General features: G+C 44.5%; 1 protein-coding gene across 2 annotated transcripts in view; it reads right to left on the reverse strand.

The window, feature by feature from the left end:
- Positions 1 to 741: 741 nt before the first annotated feature.
- KCNJ6 (potassium inwardly rectifying channel subfamily J member 6) overlaps positions 742 to 15198 on the reverse strand; it is a 167691-nt gene continuing 153234 nt past the window's right edge. For both annotated transcript variants that reach the window (XM_036381701.2, XM_036381692.2), the window contains one exon: positions 742 to 3814. In XM_036381701.2, the coding sequence (XP_036237594.1) occupies positions 3489 to 3814 (326 nt within the window). In that variant the 3' untranslated portion in view covers positions 742 to 3488. The remainder of the gene's footprint in view (positions 3815 to 15198) is intronic.

Raw genomic sequence — 15198 nt, forward strand, 5'->3', positions numbered from 1 at the left:
CCCCTCCCTAAACAGCCCAAAGTGGTGCCCTGTGGCTGGAAACAGAACAGGGATTTCAGGAATTTCATCCTCCCCTGGTTTTGGAAGGCCTGAGTGGCCTCTTTAACTCCAACAGAGGAACACGAGCAACCCAGGCTTGAAACCAAAAACCTGAAGTGAACTTCAAGAACTTTCTTTGTCCCTCCTGGGTTTGGCAGCTGCTGAATTTGTTGGGGTGGCTCCCGTGGCTTTGGCGTTGTAGGGCAAAGATGCAGATCAGAACAGCTATAGACACCCACCAGGACATCTGCATTCTCGGGTGATGCTTCAAAAATCACTTTGGTGATTTATTTTAATTCTGATAAAGTGGTATTTGTTGGGAAATGATAAAGCTGAGCTTGGGGTATTCGCTGAGGGTCACATTCTCAGCAATGCTTCTGGTCAGTGAAGAAGGAATTGAGAGCTCCAGGAGGTAACTGAGAGCTCACATTTACCTCTGGAAATTCTTTCTCACCTAGAAATCTCAAGATAATCCAAGAAAAAGACATAAAAATATATTAGTGAATGAAATCGAGGTGTAATGGGTCTGGATTAATTCTGTAGCCAATTACATTAAGATGTTACATTAGCTACGTCCCTTAAATATCATTTACCACAAATATTTCCACAGGGAATTGAGCTTTCCTTGAATATTGTTCAGGACTAAGAGCTGAAATTCCTGGGTGAAATGATTTACTGTCAATGAAAACACCACTCAGGATATACGGCTTGAAAATCCATTGTTAATTAACAGCATTCAATTCTTAATTGTCTCTGTACCAATTCAGTTGAAATCATTGACACAAAATACATTGTTAAACTGCTTAATCAATCATTGTAGAAAAATAGAGGTGTTTGATAGGGACATTCTAGTACAAAGTTTCCGTGAAGCTTCCCCGTTTGAAAGCTTTGGAGGCTTCTATATTTTTTTTTTTAAAGCTTATGTTACAAAAATGAGATCTCATAAACTTTACAGTCCATACTACATGGATACCAAAGACGAGAAAATACAGGGGGGGAGAGAGAGAGAGAGAGAGAGAAAGAGACAAAACACACACACACCTTAAGCTGTAAGTGCCCTATTCACAAAAATAAAGCTTACACATGCGCATGCCCCAGTGGCGGAAAGTCTCTTTTTCCGTGCTGAAGGACACAAAAAAAAAAAAGGTTTCATCAGGGCCCTGAGCTGCAACACAAATTTTCTCAACCTGCAGCAACGACTTCTAGAGTGGCCCAGTGAATTGTGAGAGCAAAAAGCAGGTTTGTCCTCGGAGGGAAAGCTTTGCTTTCAGCTCGTGCACCTTTGGCGTGCGCGGGCGGCCCCAACGCTTCCAGAGGGGCTCTGGAGCCCCTAAAAACCCTAAAAACCCAAAAAAACCCTCATCAGCCCTGCTGGGGAGCCATGCTGGTGGGATGGATGGGCTGGAGCATGGGGCTGATGCTGGGGCAGGAGGATGAGTTGTGGCCAAGAGCTGTCTCTCAGAAATGTCCCAACCTTCATCTGCCCAAAAATCCTCATCCTGCACCATTCCTTGCATCCTGGGAATGCCTTTTAGGGGAAAATGGTCAACACTGAAACCATAAAAACCTCTTCCCATCCAGCCTGATCTGCCCTGGTGTGCAACCCTTCCCTTCCCTTCCCCAGGCCCTGCTGTGGCCTCCTCACCTGGAGGCCCCCCCAGATCAGCCACCCTCTCTGAAAATTAGCAAGGGGCAGTGGTACCAGCAAAAAAGAAAATTAAAAAAAAAAGGAAAAGAGGTGTGAATTTAATGCCAAAGCTATATCACAGTGCAAATTTTCCACCTGCCCACCAAGTTTCTCCTGAGGTTTATTTTTTTTTCTCTTTTATTTAAATGTAAAGTTTTAAATGTAAAGTTTTAAATGTAAAGTTTTCTGTACCAAAAAAAAAAAAAAAAAAAAAAAGCTTCAGATTCTCTTCAGTGTTTTCTTTCTTCCCGGAGTAGGCAGGCATTAAAAAAAACCCCCCAGAATTAAGGCTGCAGCTTCTCCTCCTTTGCTGGCAGAAATGCTGTTCTTGGTGGAGCTCCCCCACTCCTGTGGAAGCGATGTTCTGCCCTGGGATGGAATGCCCAGGGATTTCCAGGGATTTACAACAACCAGGGAGTCACCTAAGGTGGAGGAACTCACTGAGGAAGGGCTCCCCTGAGCCAGGCAGGATCCACCTGTGTGTTCTCCTGGGAATCCTGGTGGAAGGACACCTCCAGGGATGCCGTGCCCCCCACGCCTCAGCACCAGCAAATTGCAAATGTCATGGATTCCAGCTCCACACGAAATCCAGCTGTTTCTTTCCCAGATGAAGTAGCTAAAATCTACTGGCTGAGGTGCAACATTCATTTTTCAATGGCTTGTGTGTGTGGGGTTTTTTTTGTGTGTAGCAAACTACTCCACTGAAATCCCATGGAAGCAGATTCCCTGGATATTGCACGTTAAGGATAACACCTCCACATGACACATTCTTGTTCTATGAAAAGTACACAGGAAATTCTGGTTAGCCATGAATTTGCCACAGCCTCAATTTTTCAGTTGAACTGCCCCCAAAAAAGAGTAACCAGGAAGGGTTTTGCCTTATTTGTAAACATTTTCACAGTATGTCAGGAATACAATTCTCTACCCTGCCCTCTCCCAGACTTATGGCTTTTTAGAGCGAGTGAAACAATCTGTTTGGCCAACAGTGAGGTACTCTAAATAGCTGCCAGTCTGGTACACTGAAGAAAATGTTATGCACTAGAAGAGTCATAGAAGGGAGGGGAAAGAAAAATAAATTAAAATCAATTTTACACTGCAAATATTTGAAGAGAAATGCCTACTCGACGGGTAGTTAGTTTTTGCATCCCAATATTTCTAGAGCTCTGTTTCTAAACCTACATTAATTACACAGCTGTGTACATTATTTAGAAGTTCTTTACTACAGTACTTTTGTACATGCGGCGTTTATTACTAAATGTAGAGAGAAATAGTTACATAAGGCATATGTACAGGGTCGTGGGGGATTGCAGGTCCCTCTGTTCACCTTCCTCTTAAAGCTGCAAGGCCCATTCCACTGTCACCCAGTCTGTGAAAGTGTCCTGAAATACATAAAAACTCAGCCAAGGCCCATTGCTTTGGTGGGCATTAATTAGTCTTTCCTTTAAAATCCCTTGCATCCATTTCCTTTGCGTTCAGGGATCGGTTTTTGTTATTGTTGATGTGGAAAAGCCTGGAGGTCTGCACTGGAGAGGGGCCACCAGTCACTGCCAGGGGGAGATTCCACCATCCCTGATGGGTGCTGCAGCTTTAACCCACGCCTTGGCTTAGTCTGGGGTTGAAGTTGGGATTTCTCATCTAAAATGTTTATTTTCCATGAGTTACCAATAACAGGAAGAGAAAAAAATTAAAGGCGTGTCGCAGAAAGAAACAGGGAGCAGAGAGGGAGGAGATAAAGGAGGTGGCCTTTATTTCTCCCCTGGTCCTACACTTTGGACTCATTCTCCAAGTTGGCCACGTCTCCGTTTCTTTCATTTTGGTCTTCTTGGTTCTTCTCCTCCTCCTCCGTTTCCAGCTCGGCGTGTTGGTCCAGCTTGCTGGAAACAGACCAGGTCAGGGGCAGTTCTGCTCGGCTGGCCATCTCTGCCAGCTCTTTGGCACTGTAAACGGGGGTGTTGGTCTCATAGGTTTCGTGAAAACTGTTGTAGTCAACCTCGTAAAATCCATCCTCCAGCGTGAGCACGGGCGTGAAGCGATAGCCCCAGAGGATCTCACTGGTGATGTAGGAGCTGCGAGCCTGGCAGGTCATCCCTGCAACAACAGAGAAGGAATAAGTGCTGTAATCAGGACCCATGGCTTCCCCAAGTCCCTTAATTTATAGTTTTTTCTGTCTGTAAGAAGGACAGAAGGAGGTTTGACATCACACGAGGTGGAGCTCACACAGCGGGTTTAGGGAGCGCAAACTGACGCCCTTTGCTCCTGCGTATGTGCTGAATAAGAAAGGCTCAGTCCGCCAGTGAAGATTTTAATATTAATTTCTTTATCAAACATTTCTCTTCTGCCTGTGCTTCACCAACTCACCTGGTGTGGGTCTCAGGTGGGGTGGGGCACTGTGCCATCCTCTGTCTCCTGGCTGTCACAAACCCACTGCCACATGCCCAGGGTAACAGGAACTGTCACCAAAGCTTCCCTCTGCTGGAGCCCACCCTGATCCCCTGATCCAAGGGTTCCCTTGATGCCTCAGGTTTTAAATTTTCTATTTTTCAGATTCTGCGCTGCTTTAGTGTGTGGGTCTGAGCTTCATATATGGGATGGTGAGCTCTGTGCACAGAGCAGGGAGACAAAACAATTACTGCTCCAGCTGGGGACTGTGGTATTTTCTGGGTCCCCCATCGCTGGGAGGAATGCTGAATCTGGATCCATGTTCTTAGAGGCTAATTTATTATTCTTTGGTACTATATTATATTAAAGAATGCTATACTAAACTGTACTAAAGAATACAGAAAGGATACAGACAGAAGGCTAAAAGATAATAATGAAAACTCCTGACTCTCTCCAGAATCTGACACAGCTTGGTCCCAACTGGCCAATAAGTAAAAACAATTCACATGTTGGATAAACAATCTCCAACCACATTCCAAGGCAGCAAAACACTGGAGAAGCAAATCAGATAATTATTGTTTTCCTTTTTCTCCGAGGCTTCTCAGCTTCCCAGGAGAGAAATCCTGGGCAAAGAGATTTTTCACAAAATATGACAGTGACAGGGGACCAAGGCCAAATGATCCAAATTTCAGCCCAAGAACACAAACACCGTGGGCTGGAGAGAGAAAAACAAGCAGGGTGGGACTGCATGGGCTAAAGCTGGAATTGGAAAAATTGTTCTGCCTGGTGGGAAATAGGAGGGACAATTTTCTGCAGGAATCAAGAAGATTAATTGGACTATGTAAAACTTACAGCTCATTAAAAACAAACCCTCCTCCGAAATGTTGATCTCCATTTTTAATTGAGGCTCCCATTCAGCAATGATTTAATTCCCATTCCTTTTCCACAGCTGGATTAAACATTTTCAGTGCTAGAATAGAAGTTAGGATTTTTCAAGTCAGTGAAACTAAATTATGGGGATTTAATTTTAGGCAGCCAAGCTACCTTGGCTTTTTGTTGTTTTATTGTTATTTATTATTATTAAAATTTTTTATTGGCTTGCTTTTAATTGGGATTAAAAAAGGTCTTTGTTTCTACAAGAAATTGAAGATTTCATGGTAGCTTAGACAATAAAATGTTGTGTCAGACACTCGTACCATGCAGTGTTTGCCTTTGGGATGAGAGCCACCAAAAATAAAATGCTCTAAAACAATCAGGGGGAAAGGTTCTTTCAGAACCAAGGTATCAAACCCATGTTTGGGCTGAAATACAGTGATTTTCCAGCCCTGCCATTTCCACACAGTGAAAACCTCATCCAGCTCTTGTTTTACTCAAGACAGGCCTTTTTTACAACAGCACCTTTTCTTTTCAAATTCCATTTCTGGGATAAAAAAAGGGAGATGAAATGAGGAGCCAAGAATTATGGCCCACGACTGGCTGCACCTCTCTGACAGTCACAGAGGTTTAGCAATTTGCTGCTGGCACTTGGCAGGACCAGGCAGAATTCCTGCTGCAGTAAATTATCTGGGATATAGCTGTTTTCAATCATTTTGTGGGAATTCTGCTCCACAGTTCAGCCTGCAGTAAGACTCAACAGCAGATTGTGCATGGAGCACAGGGGTGTCCCCATTTTTGGGCTGAGTGGGGTTTCACTCATGTGCAGGAGAACAAAATTTGGTCTGGGGTCTCCATTTGGGAGCTGAGGCTTCCTGTGATGCTCCTGTTGAATTCCTTTCAGTCTGCATCCACAGCAGCCTTTGCTGATGTACCCCTGCAGAGGTTTTGATCTATTTTATCAAAAGGTTCATTTGGATCATGAGAACCTGTCTCAGGATGAAAAGTGTGCCCGGGGCTGTGTGTTCTATTTCCATCTGTCAGAGCTGGGGCAGTTCTCTGCTGTCCATGGGGCAGTTTTTTCTTTCTCTCTCCCACAGCCAATCCTCCCTGCAGGAGATCTCTGCTGTCCATGGCCACTGAGTGTCCCTGAAGGGCTGATCCAATCCCATCATCCCATGGGGAGATGCTGCGCCCAGGGGAGGAGCCAAGCATTCCTACCTGGATCCAATCTGAGGTGCTGGCACAGCCCAGCAGCCTTTGCCCAGTGCATTGCCAGAGGGAGCAGCTTCTGCTGCCCTGCATTGCCAGAGGGAGCCCAGGCCCATCTCCAGCAGCCCTGGAGCTGCAGAGGAAAACTCCCCCCTTGTGCAGGATCCCTGCTCCAGCAGAGCCACAGCTGGCACTGCAGGAGGGCTGAGCCCCCATGGGATGGGGCTGTGCCACCCCCTGACACACAGGGGGACAGGGACTGCTCTGACTCTGGCAGTGCTGTTTTGTATTACTGCAGTTTGGTTTTATTTTTATTTTCTTTCCTATTAATGAACTGTTATTCCTATTCCCATATCTTTGCCTAAGAGCCCCTTAATTTCAAAATTATAACAATTTGGAGAGAGGGGTTTACATTTTCCATTTCAAGGGAGGCTCCTGCCTTCCTTAGCAGACACCTGGCTATTTAAACCAAGACAGGACCTTTTGAAACCAAAACTAAACGTGGAGGAAGTTCTCAACCCCTTGAGGTAAATTCCTGCAGCCTCCTGATGGAGCTGTAGCACTCAGGAAGCAGCAGAATCCTTGTCTGGGGCAGGAGGGAGAAGATGGGAGAATTCTGCTTCACCACTGTGACCAAAGAATCCCAGATTGGTCTGGGTTGGAAGGGACATCAAAGATCTTCCAGTTCCAACCCCTGCCATGGGTGGGGGTCTTCTCTTAGGTCAGGCTGCTCCAAACTCTGTTCAGCCTGGCCTTGGACACTGCAGGGATCCAGGGGCAGCCACAGCCCCTCTGGGAAATCTATTCCAGGTCCTCCCCATCCTCACAGGAAACAATTCCTAATTCCCAACGTCCTATCTGATCAGGTCTTTGGTGTTGAGGTGACTCTGAGGTGTTAGAAAGTTTCTTTTTCTCAGCTATGAGACTGAAGAAGAAGATGGGATTATTTGGCTCTTGTTCCCAAGGTTGTTTAGTTGCTGTTATTTAATTCATTGTATTTCTGACTCACTGAGGTCTCTTTAGTAGGGTGGGTTGAGGTACTCTGACCATCCTCAGGGCGGTGTTATTTTTTAATACTAAAAACTACGTGTATACTTTATTTACAATAATTCTTCAATACTTATCACTTATGTTAGACAGTTTGTCTCTACTCCAAACTAATTTAAAAGTGTCACTATCACAGCTGAAGATGGAGGACAAGAAGAAGAAGGAGAAAGATTGGACATGCCCAGATTCCTCCATCTTGCCTCTTGAACCCCCATTCCAAAAACTTCAAAATTCTACTTTTCTTCTTTGTGATATATTCACTATCATTCTACTCAAACTCCTGTAGCTTGTAACTCCTCACACAAAGTTGGGAGTTGTTTCCATGGGCTAAAATCGAAGGCACAGGTGTCTTTGACTCCGTGCCAGGGTCTCTGAGCTCTTTGCCAGGGTCTGGAGCCATCCAGGGCAGCCAGGGGAATGTCCTGGCTCATCCCTCCCTCCCTCTGGCAGTGGGAGCCATTCCCTGTGTCCTGTCCCTCTGCAGAGAAATCCCTCTCCACTGACCCCAATACTGAGGGAATTGGATGAACCTGCACCTTTCCTGTAGCTCCCAGAAACCCAGGTGGATTTCCAGGGTCCCACCCAGGACCCACCAGCTTTGCTCTGTGCCCTGCTGACCTTTTGATCTCCAACCTGTTTGCTGAAGGATTTGTCACTTTTTTTGGGCTATTTTTGAGTGCTCAGGAGAAGAAGAAAGCAGCGTGGGCTATTAAAAACAAGCCAGAGGCTTGGAGCCAGGACCCCCTGCTTGATCCCCCTCTTCTCCTGCAGACCCTGTGTGGGCTTGGGCAAATTCCCCAGCTTTGCTTCGCTGGCTCTGTTTCTCTGCTGTGCCACCAGGAGCACGCTGAGATGGAAAAGCAGGAGATGTGCTGGCACTGGATTCTCTGCCTCCTCCCTCCTCTAGAATTTTTTTTTTTTTGCTGTCAAATTTGTACTAAACAGCTCTCCCTGGTGTGAAAATGATTGCCTTAAGGAAAAGGAAAAAAAAGACAGAAATTTGGAATAAAATTTCCAGAGTGCCACTAAGTCAGTGTCAGAAACATTCCATGGGAGTTCATTGGTCCTCTTTAATCAAGCTAAAAAGAAGGAAGCAAAATGTTGTGTTGGACCCTGAATTCACTGCAGTATTTTAAAGCTGGAAGCATAAAATCATAGAATTTAGGTACAGCTGACAGTAAAGCTATGGTAGTTCAGTTTATTTGAGTAAAGACCCCACAAATATATATATATATATATATATATATATATATAATTTTATATAATATATATATTTTATATATATTAACATATATTTACATATTATAATATATAATATAAAAATATATATTAATATAGTATAATATGATATGATATAATATAATAAAATATAATATAATACAATACAATATATTATATTATATTATATTAATATATAAAATATATAAACATATATATAATGTATAAAAAGATATAAATATATAAAAATATATTATATAATATATAAATATATGTAACTCTAAAAATATATATCATATATGAAAATACATTAATATATATATATGTATATATAAAATCTCTCATTCAGAGGTAGTAAAGGGGAATTCCCAGGGTTTCTGATGACTTGGTTCAGAGCACACCTGGAAATTGGTTGTTTATCTCACCCTGAGAAATGTCAAAACGTCCTGAAAGAAGCCAAAACTGCACAGGTGCCTGGGAGCCTTTTAAATATTTTAAATATCTTTGCTTCAGCATGTCTGGTGTGGAACCCTTGTGTTGTGGGGTTGTGAGGCAAAGGGAGTGAGGACGGATGATTTTTATTCTTATTAGAATACAAGGAGTTAACTTTCGCTGGGTTTTGTTTATTTTCTTTTTCCTTGTATAACGTTAAAACTGGTGAGGTTTTTTTTTCCTGCCAACGATACGTGTAATTTGATATTTCTATTTCCACCTTTCTTGCTCGGGAGGAGATCACCATATTTGAGATTTTATTTGCTGACACCATCTGTGAGTGCTGCTCAGGGGTCTCTGTGGTAGCTGGGGAGGGAGCAGGGACCAGCTCCATCCAGAAAATCCAAATTGCCATGGAGTGAGTGGGCTGGAGCAGCTGCTCTGACCACCCCACCCCGTAAGGAAATCACAGCTCTGCAGGAGAACACGCAGATTATCAGCTCCCATTTGCCCAGAGATGAATATGCAGAGGAAACTGAAGCCATAATTTCAAGTCAGTTGAACTTTCTGATGCTCTGAATTCTATTTCTCGCTAAAACAAATAACAGGCATTAAAAAAAAAAAATGAAGTTCATATTAAGTTAAATCCTAAACAAAATCTAACTTGAATTGTTCAAAGCATTTCATTCTGACTTCTTCAAATGTGATATCTTGTGTAATGCAACACCTAAATAAAAAAAAATGGGCATGCTTTAGTCTTTTACAAACTGTTAAAATGCATTTTTCCCCCCCTGCAGGAGATCTCAATGCCAGGGAAATGATATTTTCCAGTGGAAAAATGCTGAATTAGAAATGCTTGATTTACTTGGTTTCTGTTTCTCCTATCAGGAATTAAATGCTGGGTAATTTGTGTCTCATTTTTTGCCTTCTGACAAGTGGTACCTGCTGAGGCAGGAGAGTTTGCCCAATCCAGCCTCAAATGTGCTGCCACTTTTAGCAAAATGTACCAACATATTCTCAATAAACTGCTTGTAAAGAGATGGTAATTTTACCCAAAAATTGCAATTTTACCATAAATTTACAATTCAGCCAGTATTTAACCTCAATTTAGCCTCATACTCAGGCTGTGCCCAGCAAATCCTGATGTGTCTGAATTTTGATGTTGTTTTCCAGCTGATCTTTTCCCAATGGGTGATGATTACATTTTTCTGCCACCTAAATGTGGGAAATTTATTAAATCCAATAATGTCAGACCACAGAGAGAGGAGCTGGTTCCAGAACTGGCACTTCAAAACTGGGAGCTCAGTTCAGAGGAGCTGGGACATGGAATGCCAGGATTCTGCGCCCTGCTCTGTGCTTGGCTCTTGGGATGCATTTATGGATCCAGAGCTTCCCCAGATTTCAGATCAGCACCGCACAAGAGCTTTATTTTTCCTTCTGGGTGCCCACCACGGGGGATTTGTGGGAATTTTGGTTAAAAGAAGCTGCAGCTCCATTTTGCAAAGCACTGAGGGAGGAGAAGATCTGTCCTGACCTTCTACAAACACACTATTATAACCCAAGGGATTTCTCCCCATTCCTGCAGGTGGGATGTTCTCCCCTGCCATGGTTCACGAGCATCCTGCTCCAGAATTCCATGAAAATATCCAGGAAGAGGCAGCAAGGCTCTGATTGCAGCTGCTGCCTCCCTGGAGAAGGGTCCTGTGGGGTTTGACACTGAGCACTGGGAGCTGAGCCACCAGTGAGGGGCTGAGGGGACCCTGGGTGGATCTGGATGGAGCTGAGAGGATCCTGGATGGATGGGGATGGAGCTGAGAGGATCCTGGATGGATGGGGATGGAGCTGAAATGATCCTGGATGGATCTGGATGGAGCTGAGAGGATCCTGGGTGGATGAGAAGCAGGTTCCTCTCTCTCCAATCCTCACAGGGGAGGCAGAAGTTGGGAATTGGGCACATATAAAATACAAGTAGGAAGTGAAGAATAGAAAATGTCCGACTCAGAAATGTGCATTTTCATCCCAGAAAGGCAAATGTGACCTGGGCTGCATCCAAAGCAGGTGGGCAGCAGGAAAGGGATTGGGATTGTGCCCCTGGGCCCCCTCAGGTGATTTCCCACCTGCAGAGCTGCCCCAGGCCTGGGCCCAGCCCAGGGAGGAGCTGGAGCTGCTGCAGAGAGCCCAGAGGAGGCTCCAGGATGGGCAGAGGGATGGAGCAGCTCTGCTGGGAGGAAAGGCTGGCACAGCTGGGATTGTTCACCTGCACAGGAGAAGCTTTGGGCTGAGCTCAGGGTGGCCTTGCAGGGCCTGAAGGAGCCCCAGGAAAGCTGGAGAGAGACAATTTCCAGGGGATGCAGGGCCAGCACCCAGGGAATGGCCTCACACTGAAACATTACAGGTTCAGATCAGATATTAGGAAGAAATTCTTCCTTGTGAGGGTGGGCAGGCCCTGGCACAGGTGAAGCTGGGGCTGCCCCTGGATCCCTGGCAGTGCCCAAGGCCAGGCTGGACACTGGGGCTGGAGCAGCCTGGGACAGTGGGAGGTGTCCCTGCAGGAAGATGGAACTGGATGGGCTTTAAGTCCCTTCCCACCCAAACCTGGAATTCTGAGATTCTGTGAAATGCATTTGGCCTTGAAGAAAGGATTGAACATTTTTTGTGCAGGATCTCTTCCAAGATGGCATCCTTCAAGGAATGTGCATGGAAAGTCAATCTTTAGTGGAAAAATAAACCCAGCCCTCAACATCTGTACCTCTCCTGGGGAGCAGGCACTCAGCACCCAGTGCAGTGGGACTGACACCAAAACAAGGCATTGCTCAATTCCTACTCATGGGAATCAGTGCCAAAGGGATGGCTGGGAGAAAAAAACCCTTTCCTTGGAATGGTGTTTTCTGCAAAAGAAACATTTTCTGTGACACTTTGTACCTGCTGCACACTAGTGCTGTCACTGCTGGGGGATTTCATTAAAACATTTCATTAAAATAGAAGTGTGATCTATTCCACCACTTCTTCCACACCTAATTCCAGTCTGCATGTTTGGGTGGCTTTTGTTCCTCTCCTTAAAATGCTGAACATCCAAGGTTTGCTCCGTGCTGAACTTTCCTGACTTGGAGCTTTTTCTAAAAATGTCACATTTTCCTGTGGAAACGTTTGCACGCCAGGATTAAAGACAAAACAGTGTGAACACGCAGCTTGGCATGCTGTAAAATCCAGGAAATAAGGCAAGATTGGGAGCTTTTTGACAGCAAAATCTGTGAATCACCCACCAAATATCCTGGGGGCTGTTTTGAGGTTTGTGGCTGAAGAGAGCAGAGGGGGAGATGAAAGAGAGCCCAAGGTAAAGCACTTGTTCCTGGCAGGCAGATGCTGGTGAGAAGGGATGCTTGGAAATGCAGCACAAGCAAAGGTTCCAAAATCACTGGAATTTTTAGGAAGCAGCAGCCCAGTTCCAGTTCCAAAATCCCTGGAATTTTTGGGAATCACAGCCCAATTCCTGTTCCAAAATCACTGGTAGTTTTAGGAAGCAGCAGCCCAATTCCAGTTCCAAAATCCCTGGAAGTTTTGAGAAGAAACAGCCCAGTTCCAGTTCCAAAATCCCTGGAATTTTTGAGAAGGCACAGCCCAATTCCAGTTCCAAAATCACTGGAATTTTTGAGAAGGCACAACAGCCCAATTCCAGTTCCAAAATCACTGGAATTTTTTGGGAGCAGTAGCCCAATTCCAGCTCCAAAATCACTGGGGTTTTTGGGAAGCAACAGCCCAGTTCCTTTTCCAGAATCACTGGAAAGCCACAGCCCAAATCCAGTTCCAAAATCCCTGAGTTTTTGGGAAGTCACAGCCCAGTTCCAGTTCCAAAATCTCTGGAATTTTTGGGAAGCCACAGCCCAGTTCCAGTTCCAAAATCCTTGGATTTTTTGAGAAACCACAGCCCAGTTCCAGTTCCAAAATCCCTGGAATTTTTGGGAAGCCGCAGCCCACCTCACTGGGGTGGCCCAGGCAGTTTTGTAACTCTGCCTCCTTTTAGGTGGGCTGGGACAAGCCACACGTGGGTGGGTGGAACTTGATTTTAGAAGAGAAAACTTGAAGAAATCAGCTTTTCTAAAGATATCCTGTGTGTTCAGAGATGATATTTTTGTCTTCTGCTTCACCTGAAGGAGTGGCAAGAGGGCTGGGGGAGAGGAGCTCCATGGTTTGCAGAAGGAAGCTCTGAATCCCAAGCTCTGGGAGGAGGAGGAGGAATATCTGGGCTGCTTTTGTTACTATTTTAAGTGATGGGCTTGGGTAGTAGATCTTATCCCCTTTAATTTTCTTGGTGGGAGAGAATTTAAGCAACCTAACATTTGTTGATGTCATTATTTAATGTGATTGATCAAGGCCTTAATAAAAATCTCTTTAAGGGAAACCATTAAACACGTTAATCTCCAAGTTGATCTGACACCACAACGCTCTTTAATTGAAATTTAAATGAGGGTTTATTGATATCTTGATCACAACAAAAGCCTCAGCCAATGCCAGGCTCCCTGCAGCTCTGATTTTTGATGAACTTTTGCAGGCCTTCTTGCAGCTCTGCACTGAAAATCATCTGTGCTGTAAATCCTCCCACTGAGTGGCAAGTGGGTTTTGATTTTTATTCTGAGTTTTTTTTTTTTCTGTTCATAGGATGAGAGTTATTAAGTTGATGCTTTCAGGTTAATAATATTTGGCTATCTGACAATGTGAGCAGCATATTTTGAGATGCAGGAGGGAGCAGAAAGTGGCTGCCTGGGGGAACGAGATGCAAAATCTTTCCCTTCTGAAATGCTGTTTAATATTCGAGTTATGTCAGATTTTGTATCCATATTTATCTGCCTGGCATCCTGTCTAATAGTAGAAGCTATTAATACACCTGCTGGTAGATCAATGACCATTTTGGAAAAATAAATATTCACTTGGTTCTCATTGACTTTGGTTTTATTGGAGGTGGTGTGGAAGAAGCTGATTAATCTTTAATTACTGTCCACATTTAGCAACAGGTCCAATAAAGGAGAAGAGCAGGAATAGGGTTGGGATTTTAGGAAAGCTTCAGTTTTACTCTCCTGATATTTCTATTATGAAAAAAAATAGGAACAACACACTTCAAGCTCTGAGCTTTTCAGTCTGGCACTTTCCTCAATGCCTAAATTCATTTAAAGTAGGGGAAGAGGGGACCAAAAAACAGCATAAAGCTGTTTTTTTTTTTTCCTATTTCTTCATATTTAAACAGACAATATTTAAACTAATTGTTTCTGGAGTAGTGCAGACAAATCAATCTATGGCAAAATGTGTCACATTTTCCTCCAACAGTCCAAACTGGTGATGGAGCAGAGAAATTCTAAGTTTCTTTGACACCTGCACCTCACTTGTGGAAGCAAGACAGAGTCATTGGGACTTTTTAATTTTCCTTAGTTTAACAATAATTATCTTGGATGAAAAAATCGAGGAAAAATTTTTTTGTTTTAGTAAGAAAAAAATAAAGAACTTGAGAAGAGCGTGTGTGGAAAGGGAAGCAAGGTGAGGGTGCTCACATCCAAACTGCAGAATTCCCACAGGAGAGCTGCTTAAGAGGATGGAAAAGAATCTGGAATTAAATGAGGGGGCTTTCAAAGCAGGGAAAACTTTGTATAAAAGCCTCCATAACGTCAGCTCTCTCGAGTAATGAATGAATTCCTGTTCAGCCCTGGGTTTTGTGTTCAGCAAAGCACACAGCCACGGGTTTTGGAGGGGGGAGATGGTCTCAGGGTGGTGATGGATGAAAAGCTGCCCAGGGCAGGAGCTGTCCCTGTCCTGCTCAATGCCAGCTTCCCTGCAGGGGCTCCTTCCATCCTCAGCATCAGTCATGAGGTGGCACTCTTCTCCCAGCAGAGATGCCTTGGAAGTGAGAGTGTGTCTAAGGAAAAAAATTTAAAAAAGCAGCAATGCCTGGAAAATATTGAAATATTGTCGAGGGATTATTGCAGAAGTTGCTTTGGGAATGTTTGGGCAGGGAGGATGTCGTGTGGTGGTGGCAGGGATGGGTTATTTGCAGGATGTACCTTGCTGAACTCTCTCTGAGCTCAGGATGGAGCTTTCCCTGATTTCCCCCTGATTCCCAGGTGGGTTTGGGGCGCTCGTGGCAGCAGCTGCAGCCCAAATCCTCCTGCATGGCAAACACAGTGCCACAGCCTCCCTCCTGCAGCTTTCACTGCTGCTGCCAGAGCACTGCTGCCTTGGAACCCCTCCCTGATCCAGACATGGGACAAGGAGCATAAACTGGACATCCCTCACTGCCAAGCGTCCTGCCTCACCCAAATCAGGGA

The sequence above is a fragment of the Molothrus ater genome, chromosome 2 (assembly GCF_012460135.2).
Source record: "Molothrus ater isolate BHLD 08-10-18 breed brown headed cowbird chromosome 2, BPBGC_Mater_1.1, whole genome shotgun sequence".
Classification (NCBI taxonomy): Eukaryota; Metazoa; Chordata; class Aves; order Passeriformes; family Icteridae; genus Molothrus; species Molothrus ater.